At 49.2% G+C, this 13,285-nt stretch overlaps 5 protein-coding genes across 5 annotated transcripts; 2 read left to right on the top strand and 3 right to left on the bottom strand.

Moving 5' to 3' along the window:
- Positions 1–1,114: 1,114 nt before the first annotated feature.
- On the bottom strand, positions 1,115–1,648 carry TrAFT101_007592 (uncharacterized protein; the record flags this gene model as incomplete). The annotated part of the gene is made up of 1 exon (XM_024906860.2): positions 1,115–1,648. One exon carries the CDS (start codon positions 1,646–1,648, stop codon positions 1,115–1,117), a length of 534 nt encoding a protein of 177 aa, XP_024759307.2.
- A 1,068-nt stretch (positions 1,649–2,716) lies between these two features.
- TrAFT101_007591 (uncharacterized protein) lies at positions 2,717–3,959 on the top strand. The gene has a single exon (XM_024908451.2). The coding sequence runs from the start codon at positions 2,893–2,895 to the stop codon at positions 3,706–3,708; it is 816 nt and encodes a 271-aa protein (XP_024759308.1). The 5' UTR covers positions 2,717–2,892; the 3' UTR covers positions 3,709–3,959.
- TrAFT101_007590 (uncharacterized protein) lies at positions 3,956–7,648 on the bottom strand. Its single transcript, XM_024906861.2, has 2 exons — positions 6,343–7,648; positions 3,956–6,237 (listed from the first exon to the last, which is right to left on the bottom strand). Exons 1-2 carry the CDS (start codon positions 7,036–7,038, stop codon positions 4,300–4,302), a joined length of 2,634 nt encoding a protein of 877 aa, XP_024759309.1. The 5' UTR covers positions 7,039–7,648; the 3' UTR covers positions 3,956–4,299.
- Positions 7,649–9,189: 1,541 nt separating this feature from the next.
- TrAFT101_007589 (uncharacterized protein) lies at positions 9,190–11,621 on the bottom strand. Its single transcript, XM_024902652.2, has 2 exons — positions 11,359–11,621; positions 9,190–11,291 (listed from the first exon to the last, which is right to left on the bottom strand). The coding sequence occupies exons 1-2, from the start codon at positions 11,408–11,410 to the stop codon at positions 9,511–9,513; spliced, it is 1,833 nt and encodes a 610-aa protein (XP_024759310.1). The 5' UTR covers positions 11,411–11,621; the 3' UTR covers positions 9,190–9,510.
- A 615-nt stretch (positions 11,622–12,236) lies between these two features.
- TrAFT101_007588 (uncharacterized protein) lies at positions 12,237–13,128 on the top strand. The gene is made up of 2 exons (XM_024905359.2): positions 12,237–12,776; positions 12,835–13,128. Exons 1-2 carry the CDS (start codon positions 12,386–12,388, stop codon positions 12,954–12,956), a joined length of 513 nt encoding a protein of 170 aa, XP_024759311.2. The 5' UTR covers positions 12,237–12,385; the 3' UTR covers positions 12,957–13,128.
- The last annotated feature ends 157 nt before the right edge of the window (positions 13,129–13,285 follow it).

Below are 13,285 nucleotides of genomic sequence, written 5' to 3'. Positions count from 1 at the left end.
TTGCCGGACAAGTATAATCTGCATTCCGCAATATGTATATACACTAGAGTCGGCCCTGCATCTGTCTTTATCCTACAAGATCTCATCTTCCTGAATATGATTCCAAATCATCTCAAAAACATGATTAATCTACTTTCCAAGTCCAATGAGAGTACAATTGAAGATGCTGTTAAATTATGCCTATACTAGCAAATATACTTTGCATTAAGAGAAGTAAAGCGGACTGAAGCGTATGCCATGCATTAGTACCGATAAATGTTAGCTCAGAGCAAGTCTTAAAATTCGAAATTCAATTGGCATAAAAAGTAAACACAGCCGTAGTAATATATAAATTTGGGATGCAATGTTACAATTACGATGACTGAAATGTGGCAGTAGAAGCAGTAGAAGCAGTAGAAGCAGTAGAAGCAGTAGAAGCAGTAGAAGCAGTAGAAGCAGTAGAAGCAGTAGAAGCAGTAGAAGCAGTAGAATAACAGTGGGCGTAATAATAGAGCTGTATGCTCATGGTTATAAGATTCCCTATATTCTTCCCCCCCACTTGGCACCACCATTGTACGTACAAACATGTATGTATTCTACCTGCACCTATTCAGAAGACTCTTTGGCACTTTCCCGCCACTTCTCTAGAGTCAACGCGTAGCTGGTCGTGTAAGGATCGTCTTGCCCTAACGTCCTTTCCAGTCCGGCAACGCCATCCGCCATTAGCGCTACAGCCTCGCTTGTTCTGCCCAGACCCTTTAAAGTGATGGCAGGCAAAATTGGCTGGATAAAGGCATCCCTTGTAATGGTCCTCTCCAAGTACCTTCTTGCTTAACTCAACCAATATCGTCCCCATATCTTCTGCCTCTTTCCAGCGACCCTGCCGTTGGTATACCAGCGCAAGACTGTTCATGCTGTCTAGTATATCGGGGTGCTCTTCGCCCAGTTTCTTCTTCTGTGCCTCCAGTAACCGTATACCTAAATACGCCACCTCTTTCCACCGGTTTTGGCCTTTGTATACCTCTATAAGGATGCCAGAACTTTGTAGTGTAAGTCTATGGTCGTCCCCTAGTACCCTTCTCTCTACTTCTAGGAGCTGTGACCCAAAATCTTCTGCTTTTCTAATAGGCCCTGTTCAACATATGTAAACGCTAAATTGTGTATAATAGTGAGAGCATCTGGATGCTGCTCTCCCAAGTCCCTCTTTCGTATCTCCATCACCTGTACTGCTAGTTTTTCTGCTTCTTTCCACCGGCGTTGCCCCCCCGTATATTGCTGTCAGGTTAGACATGCAGGTAAGCGTGTCTGGGTGTTCTGGTCCCAGCATCTTCTTGCATTTCTCCAATATCTCAACCGCTAGATCTTCTGCTTCGCTCCATCGCCCTTGCTCTTGAAATGTTACCAGACGGTTGTTGAAAGCAGTGAGCGTATCTGGATGTTCTTCGCCCAGCACCCTCTTGTATGTCTCTGCTACTCGCACCTGTAATTCTTCCGCCTCTTTCCATCGACTTTGGTCATGATATATTCTTGCAAGGGTGCTCATCATTATGATTACATCTAGATGTTCTTCCCCTAGCGTCCTCTTGGGTATCTCTAGTGCTTGCACCCCCAGGTCTTCCGCCTCTTTATGTCGACCTTGTTCTAAATATTTCACTGCAAGATCGTTCATACTATGGAGTGTATCTGAGTGCTCAACTCCTGCCACTCTCTTAAATATCTCTGCTGCCTGGATTTCTAAAGCTTCTGCTTTTTTTATCTCACCTTTGATTAAAAGAGGTATCCTGATAAATTGTGTAGAAGTGTTGCTGTAGCTCTATCTGTATCGTTATTTGAAGTCATTCTGCATTTTTCTAATACCGCATTCGCATGGAGAAGGTATCTCAGACATATTTCGCGAGTTTCAAAACGCCCTTCCGGATAACTAGCCGACATCGTCTTCATAGCTAATTTAGCAAATTCAGCCACCGGGCCCTCGCTGATAACCCATTTTTGGGTTTTTAGCTGCACTAGTCGGTGCATAGTCAAGCTTTTATCCTCTCCTTCTGTAATGAAGCAAAAGCTTCAAGAGTGCCAAGTGCTTTTATAAGTAGTGTTGCTGCGGATGTGCCATCTTCAGTTTGCTCTCCGTCTCGCTGCTGATAATAACACCCCACAAAGTCTTTGGAATTGCCTGGAAGTGGAAAAAACTTAGAAATGAGAGAATGCCACTTGCTAACATTTCCTTTCTCCTGATTTGTTCAAAAGAGATAACCCAGGCTGCCGTAATTGCGTGCGGAGTTTATGAGTCTCTCCCAACCGTTTCGAATGACTCGCTGAGCTGGCCGATAAGTCGCAGAGTTACTCTCGTCTAACAGCTGAATATAATCACCAATCGATATGCCGTTTTCCTGGATAAATGAAGCTGCCTGTGCAAGGGCAAGCGGCAAGGAGAGGACAAATGGGCCAGCAATAACAATATCATTTGTTTACATATTGGCAAGCCATATAATTCTGGTGTATGTATGGAAAGAAAGATGTAGTCTTTGCTAAAGGTATCGATAGTAGTATTGAAGGAGCCCAATCTTCTCTTTAATAGGTATCTTTGCAGTAATTGGTAGCTTACAGTGGATTTGCACCTCGCAGTAACTTTAGGTCGCTATGACGATAGTAGCGGGTAGCATAGGATATATCTCGGCCGAATTTATATCCGAGAGAACTCCGGAGTATCAAATGCATATTGCATCCTTGCACTAAAACTCTAGAAAATCAAATTCAAAGAGCAGCCACCTAGTAATGCACTTAGTAATTATATAGTGCTACTGCTTGTTTTCTTCCAATCAATCTTTCATCTTTGTTTCTAATTTCTATTTATTCATTTATTCATTTACTCATTCATTGTTTCATCCAGCGCTGTTTCTACATCGGGACACCACTATGCGCTCACCGGCCGCCACAGCAATTGCTCTCCGTGACGTAACTCGGCTCTGCGCGCGATGTCGCATACAAGCCTCACAAGCTCTGCCTCTGGGCAGGATATCAACCCGCCCGTCGCATAGCATCACAGCATCCATTGGCAGCTTCAACAAAGCATTGCCGCCATCATATCGCAGCGCAGCATTCTTCTCTTCCCGCAGCTCTGCAGCTTCCGCCTCCGCGCCCGAGCCCGACTCCAACAATACATCATCACCACCAAAAACTTCACAACCACCACCACCAACCCACTACGAAATCTTCCCCGAAACCCTCCCCCTCGGGCCCCCTCCCTCGGGCCACTTCCCCATCAACACCCGCGCCCTCCGCCGCGAATTCCTCCAGCTCCAAGCCCGCCACCACCCAGACATGCACCCGCAGGGACCCCTCAAGACCCGCGCCGAAGCCACCTCGGCCCTCATCAACGAGGCCTACAAGACCCTCGCCAACCCGCTCCTCCGCGCGCAGTACCTCCTCTCCCTGCGCGGCGTCGACGTCGCCACCGACGAGACCATGCAGGTCGACGATCCGAGCCTGCTCATGGTCGTGCTGGAGGCGCACGAGGAGATTTCCGATGCCACGGCCGAGGAGGACCTGCAGGAGCTGAGGGCCGTCAACGATAAGCGCATCCGGGAGAGCGAGGATGTGCTGGAGAAGGCGTTTCATGAGGATGATGTCATGGCGGCGAAGAAGGAGGCTGTGAGGCTGAGATATTGGGTCAATATCAAACAGAGCCTGGATAATTGGGAGGAGGGCAGGCCAGTGGTGTTGCAGCATTGATGTTGACAAGGGGAGGGGATCGATCACCCTTTCAAAGACGGGAGGGATGACTCGAGCGTGTATTATATGCCATGTATAATCTTGGCTGGACATGAAAAGAAGTCTATGAGAAAGGCGCATTTAGACGGTGGTGATAGACATTTTATAATAACATCTGGGAAAACCATGTCGCACACAAGACAGCAATCGTGCTTGAAAAGACACCAATATGTGTAATTAGTTATCAACACAGAGAGGAAATAAATCCACAAAATTGATTAAATTTACTTAGATATCCATTGGTTTATATAGGTATATATGTACACGAACAGTCATGCCTCCCTATCCCTGCTATAAATAGCCAACCTTCTGCCTCAAAAATACCAATGCCCGCTCGAACCAGAATATACACATATATAAAAAGAGTAAAGCAGTCATTACCAATGGGTTGACTCGTGATATAGCGTAGCATACCCTGTGTATCCCCAATCCTATCTGTGACCCAACGCCAGCCATGCAATGTGATGCAAACATGCAAATTTAAAATAGAAGAAAATAGAAAAAAATAGTAAAAGATGGATGAGCCTTGCTCTTGTGCTCTCTCTGTATGCATCACCGCTGGTATGCCGGCAACTGCTCCCCATTATCATCATCCTGCCTTCTCTGTGCACTTGTGCTCCCCGCAGATGTTCCTGCGACAGCTCTATAGTCTGGATAAGCATGCTCATCTTCGTCCTCATCCAGCATGGGGGCTGTTGGTACAGCATCCGCCGTGAGTTCATCTTCTCTAGGGGCTCGGCCAGGATCGCCGCTCTGGTCCATATCCTCAGGAAACTCAGGGGGTGCGCTGGCTTCTTGCATAAGGCGCCTCCTCTCACGTTCTTGCTTATCTTCTCCGGCTTGTACCGAGCTATTGGCAGCAGCTGCAAGCTCCTCTTCAGTTGGGGCGGATGGTGCTGTGTTATCTTCTTCCCCCGAGTTGCCAGCATAAGGTGGTCTTGGCGTGGCCTGGGCATCGTAAATGTCGTCCTCATCAGGTGCAGATGGACTAGCAGCGGTGAGGTTGGACGGACCAGCAGGTGGCTGGCTAGGCAACAGTCGCTGCTCTGCTTGTCTTATACGATCTTTCTCTGACAAGTTCGTCTGATCAGGCAATTGAGGCGGGGGTGGGACATACGACGGTGCAAAATCGGGGAGCCTCGTTGTTTGCGGATAGCTTGGACGAGAAGGGTCATGAGGAGTATATGATGGACGCTGATGATCTGTCCGAGGAGGAAAGTATTCTTGCGGCGGTGGCCCATGGGTATTATGAGCGTTACCACGGTCGATATCTTCATAGCGAGTTGGAGTTGGAAGAACAACGTCTACCTCATCATCGCTCTCTGGATTATCAAGCGTTTTAGATGATGAAGACATCTTGATGAGCTTCCGAGTCCCTGAAGAGTCCAGTGTGCCGACGACGGACTCGAGCGCCACACAAACAATTCCCTTGTGCCTCCTGAGGGGCGACGTATCAATGATTTCGATCTGAGCCCCTCTCCTCTGCGAGAACATGTTTATACTTTGGTCTGTAGTGCTATGGCTCACGGTGGCGTATCGAGAAGTTTTGCGGGATGGGAAATTGCCAGACAGCTTCCCGCCTAGATCGACAAGGACTTCTACCTGGTATTTGAAGGAAATCATATCTCCCGGAACGCCCTTGATTGTCGGGAAAGAATCGTCGGGAATCTTGACCGGCACTGTGACAGATGCCGACATGGTTGCTGGATCGATGATAAGTGGTGCGGTAGTCTGATCGAGGTCTTTACGAAACACGCTAACGGAGCCTGTCGACGAGAGTGAAATCCCGCCCAGCCCCGTACGGGATTTGGGATATATGTCTTCCTTTTGTAGACGACGAGCGTCTTCTTTGGTCATCATGTTCTTGAACAGTTGTGATGGCGGAGAGGAGTCGATCTTGCCTTGGCGGAACAAAGTCACGATGACACCAGTCATGCTCTTAATCTGCTTGATATGCTGCACCGTGACCCGCACTGACACAGCATCACCTGGGAGGCAGCCGCCTTTGAGCAGTTCTATGCTGGCAGTGATGGTATTGTCGTTGACCGCTTGCTGCTGAGCCGACATGGCAGCGGTAGTGCCCACATGTGACAGCTGCGTGAAGTCGCTCCGACTCATGGTAGTGCCAATGCTGCGCCCACTCTCGCCGCTGATTTCGCTCTGCACATCGCTCGATGTGGCTGCTCCTCGGCGCTCACTTTGTTGGTCGGTGGAATCCTCTACTGGTTCCTGGCCATCAGGCTCAGATACTACGTCAGCGGCCTCTGGTGCAGCAAAAGTGGTCTTGTCCAGTGCCATTGACGACTTTTTCTTCTTCATTTTCCTATTTATAGGCTCAAGGAATATGGTTCTGGGTGCTGGCGGCGGGATAAGGCCAACGTCTATCCTCTCTGCCAATATGACCTTTCGCTCGCATGTCATTGTCGGCGACATGGAGACGGGGCGTGTTAGCGTCGCTGTGATCATGTAGGATATAGTTCCGCGTTCAAACTAGATTTCGACAAAGAGGAATGTATTAGCATTTGCTGCGGTAACCAACGTTGTTTATGCTTGGCAAGGTGCCACGCGCGTGCGCACACGCGACCGGTAACTCACGTCAATGCTACTCGGGAGTCCCTTGTCAGGGAACACCAAGTCGAAGCGGAATTCGAACCGGCCGGGATCGAGCCTCCCCTCGCCGCTCAAAACCTGTTCATCCTGGAAGAGGCTTGCGAAGCCATTGCCGTGATACTGTGGCCGCGAGGAGCTTCCTCCTTGCGGCAGCGCCGTAATGTCTCGTCCCTTTCTACCTCCGGCGGGATCCTTGAGCACGCGCACAAAGCCATGGAGGGCAACGACTAGATGAGTGTAGCGCACTGATTTGACGACGGAGATGGCGACGGCGCCGTGGACGTGGTCGCCGGCATTGTATTTGCGGTGTGGCTCGTCGCAGCGGACATGGAAATCGGCGACGCTGCGGTTGCGGCTTCGTAAGGGGAAAGGCAGATTGATCGAGGAGCCCAGTCGCGCGAGAAAGCCGGGGCGCGACAGGGAGGTAGCAGAGGAAGTCGGAGCAGAAGTAGAGATCGGTGCGGGCGCAGGCGTAGGTGTTGGAGGCGTAGACGTTGAGGCTGACGGGGAGGCTGATGTCGCTGTCCTCGTTCTTGCGATTGGTGTTGCGGGGATTGACGGCGTTGGCGATGATGAGGTGCTGGCAGTGGCAGGAACGCCTGGAAGCGACGGCAGCGAAACGGACGCCGAGGCCGACGATGTTGACACGCCGCCTATGCGCCGAGACGGTGCTGGTGGCATGAGCGTGACAAAGGCGGACTCGGGCGCTGCTACGGCCGCAGAGACGGTTGTGGTTGTCGCGGTCTCTCTCCCTCTCTGCCTCTCTCTGTGTCGTGGGTGGCCGTAGTCTGCGATCGTGGCTCGTGTGGCTCGTGGTCTCGTAGATTAATCGTACCTAGTCAGCGGTACCCCAGCTCCAAAAAAAATGATGGATCCCCTAGCAGCAGTAGCAGTAGCAGTCGTAGTGCTAATCAATCAATAGTTCAATGATTGGTTTTTTTTATAAACCAGCAAAAGCACATGCCAAAGAATGAAGCAGGAGAAGGTGAGAAGGAAATATGGAAATAAGATTAGGTCCGTGGGATTTATCACTTCTGCCTCTCTCTGTCGTTAGGAACCAAAAAAAACCAATAGTTGTGATTAAACTGCACCAGCAGCCTTGCTCCAGCTCCAGCAAAACGGCAGACCGGCACGGCGGAGGAGGGGCCAGAGTGGAAAGAGGGAAGGTTCGGGTGTGCGCCTCAGTCGTCGTGGTTATTAGCACCAAACGCATTCCAGCGATGACGACGACGGCCAGATTAGTATGTGGTGGGATAATATTAGCAGCGGGATGGATTGAGAAGAGACAAGAGACGCAGAAGAGAGGAAAAGGGGAGAAACAAGTGACGAAGAACAAGAGTAAAAATAGCAGGATCTAAATCTAGGCAATCTCCAAATGCAAATCCGAATACAGACTCAGGCAAGACAGATCGAGCCAGCACCTGCCTACTGCTAGTACCAATGTAGAGCGCAGGAGCAAAGCCGCACCCATCCTGCCTCTTTCGGCTGGCTCCAGTGCTCCGCAGCCCAGTCTCGAGCAAATCTCCCGCCTGCATGTACTGGGAATTACTGAACTACCAAGGTACCTACTCTGCATGCACGCACGAAATATGTCCAGGTCTCAGCACTAATACTGTACGAAAGAGGTACATCCGTGACGATGCATCAAACCCCAATAGCAACCCTAGCGGCAATCATTGAATAAGTAGGTACGGAGGTAGATGCATTGAATGCAAACGAACCTCCCGCGGCCCTACCGCAGTGAGACCACGTCCTGGAAACAAAAGCTGGAGGATAGTCGCCCCGAGAAAAATAGAGGCCCCCTACGATCCCCCCCCTAACCCCTGCTCTGTCTATCGTAAGCTTGCGACGTAAGCCAGTCAAATGCCACCAAGATTCACCCAACCCTTGCCAGCCCACCTTCAGGCACACCCGCCCCAAACCCATAGCGCGCCCATCCTCTTTTTCTTTTTTGGAGGTTCTCTTCTTCCTTTCCCAGGGGGGTTTTCGATCGTGTGATTTGGCTGCTTCTTCTTCCCTTCAGAAGCCTGGGCCCATATCCGCAGACAAGGATTCCCCCTTCCCACCCCGTTGCTCGGGTCTCGCGGAAGGGTCTTTCTGGATACCGGCATCTCGGGGAGATAGAGCCAAGAAAAAAGCTTGGTCATGCTTGTGTCCGCTGCACAGGGTGTTGTGAGCTGAATCCCGTCATTTGCCTGGTGCGTCCCAAATGCTACTAGGTAGCATCAAATGATTGCCCGGTCCGGTCAATCCGATCCATTTATTGCATGAAATTTGCGGGGATCGTGCGGCACATGCTTGTACTAGTGGTGTTGTTGGCTCTCTATAGTTTCATTTGATAGTGGCCTGGTACCACAAGTCAGAGCTGCTGCTGTACGCATCATAAGCCGTCACATACACACTTGCTGGTATGCTTCACGTCTGTACATTGACATTGCAAGAGAGCGGCCAGCCAACATGACACGTCTGGTAATCCCTGCGCTCCTTGCTCCATAAGTAAGTAGACAACACGAATACGTGTGATACTTGATAGACCCCAACAATACTTGTTTGTCATTGATCCACCAATCAACCGGCGGTGATAGCACGGCATTACGAGAGGCTATTCGTATTATGACACTTCGTATGATACTTCGTATGATACTTCGTATAAGTAGGCAACTGAGATACGGATGCTGATTATGCGTGTCTTACTTCGGTGTGAATTCTGGTCAAAGCCAGTATTAATCATACAGTCATTCCGTCTGAGTATACAAAGTATAGGTACTAATAACAACTTGGACACATCGTAATGGTAGCAACGCATTAAAGACATTACGCAATAATACAAAGCACACATGTATTTGAAGTATTGAGATAATCGAATCCTTATTCGTTCATTTGGTTTCATAAACACCCTCTCTCTGTATCAGCTAACGTGTGTTTAAAACGTCCTTATCTGACATGCTATGCTCGCCTTTTCATGCAATATACAAACACCTCTTCGTAATGCTCAGTGCTCAACGAAATAATCAGAACTAGTTCTCAACGCCAATGAATGCTGTCAGTCGTGACAGTTCGAAGAAAAAAGAAGAAGAAGAAGAAAAACCAAATGCGCCAAACCAATGCTAATACAACATAATACACTTCATACGATATGCTCTCCTTTTATTTTCAATCCAACGCCTCGCCAGACAAAATAGTTCGCAGAATATCGGCACCAATACCATCGGCGATTGACTCCATCTCCTTATCGCCAACACAGCTGGCGATTCGTTTTTCATCACCACTGGCGGCTGCCACTTTTCGGCCACGCTTGCTAGGTGTTTGCGGCATGATAAAGCTACCAGTTTTCCCTTCCACTGCATTAACAAGACCCAGCGTCTCGAGACTACCGACCACCTCTCGGAACTCGGAGCTCGACAATGGGTGAAGCACAGAGTCACGCAGACACAGCTTGCAGTATTTATCAAAGAGTATCTTGATAGTGGGCGCCATTGTCTGTGATTTGCTCGGGGTATGAGGCGCGCTAGCCCCCTTAGCCATCGTTCGAATGTGATTCTCATAGGCTACCAAGGAACACAAGGCAGCCTTCTGTTGAAGATTAAGGGCCTTGAGACGCTGAGTTGTTCCGTTGCTAAAAGCAGCAGCTGTCACCTTGTTCAAATGTCCAATCGATGCTCGTGGAGCCGTCTCCGCTGTCAAAGCCTTAAGTGATGCTGTGGTAATCTGAAAGACGCTGCGAGTGGACCCGCCTGCCGAGTTGCCGTTGATGTTCTCTCCAAGGGGTTTCTTGGTAGGCGTCAATTGCAGGAATTTCTGTCGCGCTTCCTCCTCGTGCTTTGACCGGGTCTCTGCTTCTACCAGATCTAGGGCTCGGCGGCAGATCTCGAATGCTCGGCGTAGATCTCCAGTCTGGCTCGAAACTTTGCGGGAACAGAGCTCGATAGCGGCAGGATGAATGAAGGGAACAAAGCCCTCTTGTCCTTCGGGCATCAAGGATTTCAGCCGGGTAATGATGATATTTTTGACCTGAGCTGCAGTATACGGCAAGAAGGGGAGTAGCTCTGGCTTAAGATTCTTCGACTTGAGACGCGGTAAAAAGCGGTCGGTAAGATCCAAAGCATTGGCAATTCCAAGCAACAACAGCTTGGAAGACTTTGCCAATGACCACTCGAATAATCGATAAAGACTCTCCAGATCCAGCGTGAGAATGTGGTCAATTTCATCCAAGGTTACGAGATATGTAGCAGACGATTTAGCCTTGGAAAAGAACATTTTCTGTAGAGATGAGATGGCTTCAGCTTCTGATAGATCGCTGCCGTCTTCGCCCAGGGCAGTTAGTAGTGTTTGATACAAATCCTTTGATGACTTGATGCTCATGCAGTTGACGTATGCGCTGCGAACTCCTTCCTGTTCAGAATAAGTCTTGGCTATGTTGGTAATCATAGCACTCTTCCCAGTGCCTGGCGGACCACTGATATACATGCATCCTCCAGGAGATGATGTTGAAACGCGATCCAGGAAAGTCGTTAGCTGCTCTCGCTCGGCCTCCCTTCCAACCAGCTGGCCAGGCTCCGCTCCTCTGGCAAACAGCTGTCGGGCCTGGTGATACACGGTCTGGATTGTGGTGGGTGTTAGAGGTGATTGGGGAGTTAGTCGTTTAAAGAGCTTGCCGGCTGACATGACCGCGTGCCGCGGCGTGCTGGGATAAGAGCCGAGTACATCTCGATGCCGAGGAGCGGAGGGCGTGACAGGATTGGATTTTAATGAGGTTTGTGACTGGCTCCGCTTGAACTTCCGCGGCGACGGCTCCTTCAGCACCTCCTCGCCTTCGCTGTCGTTGTCGATATCATTTTCGTCGATATCATAGTCAGGGTCCTGGTTCTCATCGTTGAATGAGACGGACGCCAGGCGGCATCGGCGAAGTCTTTTGCTGGGAGAGCTTTGTATGACTGAAAAGAGACGTCGTTTAATATCTGCCGAGGCACGTAGGTGTGGAGGAGCCACAGCAGGACTTACCATCTTCGACAATACTGCGCGTTCGCTTTCTCAACTCGGAAGGACGGGCCATTGCAACTGACGATGAAAAACCTGTAGTCCAGGAGCTCCTTCCGGACAAGTCGTGAAAATGAACGGCAGCAGCGATTGTAGGGTGAGGAGAGTCACAGGTGCCTTCCAAGTTGATGCAAAGACGGAGGGAGAAAAGCGAGATGGAGTTGCAGGTTAGGAAGAAAATCGCAGGTGCAGAGGGTATTATGAGGAAAGCTGGAGCTGTGGCTACAAGAAAAAGGGCGTTTTTGGTGTTGAACCAGGGGTGTTTCTGCGTACCCGCTAAATACGCGCTAAAGTGCCTGCCGCAGGCCAGCGGGTCGCGTTTTTGGCGCGCGATGGACCGCGTTCAGCGGCGGTTAGACGCGAGAAAATCAATTAGGCGGGTACGTACCGCGCAATACAACGCCCTTGAAGTGGGATCCCAGCCTTGGAGAGAGATGACTTGCATTGCATGGCACAGCGAAATGTAAAAGCAATTGGCCAGCCAGGCCATGGACTGATTTTTTTTCCCGGTAGTTTTTCTCTTAATGATTACTACTATATGCATCGATTATGATAACAGTCCATTGGTGTTTAGAGACGTACTATTCTGCAAAATTAACCTTTGTGTTTCTTGGCCCATACTGCAGCCATGGCTCTCTGCTCTACCGCATCAGCTGCTTACGATTCTCTCAAATCGCCACTAGAGTGCATTAACGCAATCCCGATGACATTTTGTGACCAACTTGGGCAAAAGCTTCATAAACTTGCCGATATTTATGAAACATTCTATGAAGCTAATAAAACCCTCCAATCACTGAGGAAACATGAACATGCTGGGACTTTTCCAATTGAGATCGAAATACTGCGTGAACCGCATTTTAAGTTTTCAAAGCCGTTCTTGGAATCTGAGAAAGAAAACCCGGAATCATATTTCAACGAAATCAAACAGCTCTTTGAAGTAACTAAAGTAAACGCCTTGGCCGCTGTAATCAGAGCTAAAGATGAAGAAGTCATGTTTTTGGAACAATGCCTCCGCCCGGAAGAGTATTCTCCACCTCTATTACTTGAAATTGAGAATGTTTACGAACAAGAAGTGCAGCGACAGAGTAGGTGGAAAAACTCATGCAGCAATCACAACGATATATCTGACCGGATGCGAGTATATTCACCCTCACTGAATGATGATTATGAACTGGCACGTAAAGAGGTGCCAATATTAGCGACGAGAGTCATCGAGATCCTTCGGTCTCGAGATATGGCAAGCCTTCAAGAGGCATTGGCCAAAAGTGATATCCACAACCAAGACAAAGCTTCTACTAGCGAAGCAACAAGATCACTCAGGCTGCTTAGTGAGTCTATTGATAAGAGTGTTATGGAAATGGTCAAAGCTGCATTGGCAAAAGGTAAGGTTCAAGGACGAGATCAGTCGTGACTATGCTGACTGAAAGACCGAAAACTCAGGTCCAGCTAAACAACCGCCGAAAAATAAACGGACAAATAGGCCGAAAATTGGCAAGAAACAGATAGTCAATCCCGAGGCTGTAAACAGACGTAAAAAGAAAAAGTCCAAGAGACAGAGATAATTGGGGACAGTTCATATACAAGTTCTTTGGAGCTCGGCTTAGTCCCACCCAAGATTGAAGGCAGGGCTACGTAGCGCAGCGTGTTCAGATAAAGCAGAACAACTTAGGCTTCTTTAATCGTAAGAAGTAAAATCGTATTCGAGATTTCGCTTCCCGTGATCTATTATTCAGTAACAGCGTCGTTGTCTGTTTTAGAAATTAGAAAGATGTAAACGCCATCTCGTCCCCTTAGCCCTGGCAGCACTAAAGCTCTGAAAATCCAGCTACCTGGGCTGCTGGAGTAGCTTCTAGCCCACACCTGATCGATGCTGCATTCCCCTCCAGATCTC

This window comes from Trichoderma asperellum, chromosome 4 (genome assembly GCF_020647865.1).
Source record: "Trichoderma asperellum chromosome 4, complete sequence".
Classification (NCBI taxonomy): domain Eukaryota; kingdom Fungi; phylum Ascomycota; class Sordariomycetes; order Hypocreales; family Hypocreaceae; genus Trichoderma; species Trichoderma asperellum.
The sequence above is the reverse complement of the archived record's forward strand: the minus strand, read 5'-3'. Positions and strand labels throughout refer to the sequence as shown.

Coding starts and splice junctions, on each gene's coding strand:
- TrAFT101_007590 (XM_024906861.2), bottom strand. CDS start 7,038: ATGCCACCAGCACCGTCTCGGCGCATAGGCGGCGTGTCAACATCGTCG. Junction 6,238..6,342: donor GACTCCCGAGTAGCATTGAC/GTGAGTTACCGG, acceptor GTCGAAATCTAG/TTTGAACGCGGAACTATATC.
- TrAFT101_007591 (XM_024908451.2), top strand. CDS start 2,893: ATGCGCTCACCGGCCGCCACAGCAATTGCTCTCCGTGACGTAACTCGG.
- TrAFT101_007589 (XM_024902652.2), bottom strand. CDS start 11,410: ATGGCCCGTCCTTCCGAGTTGAGAAAGCGAACGCGCAGTATTGTCGAA. Junction 11,292..11,358: donor GCGCAGTATTGTCGAAGATG/GTAAGTCCTGCT, acceptor GTCTCTTTTCAG/TCATACAAAGCTCTCCCAGC.
- TrAFT101_007588 (XM_024905359.2), top strand. CDS start 12,386: ATGTTTTTGGAACAATGCCTCCGCCCGGAAGAGTATTCTCCACCTCTA. Junction 12,777..12,834: donor CAAAGCTGCATTGGCAAAAG/GTAAGGTTCAAG, acceptor CCGAAAACTCAG/GTCCAGCTAAACAACCGCCG.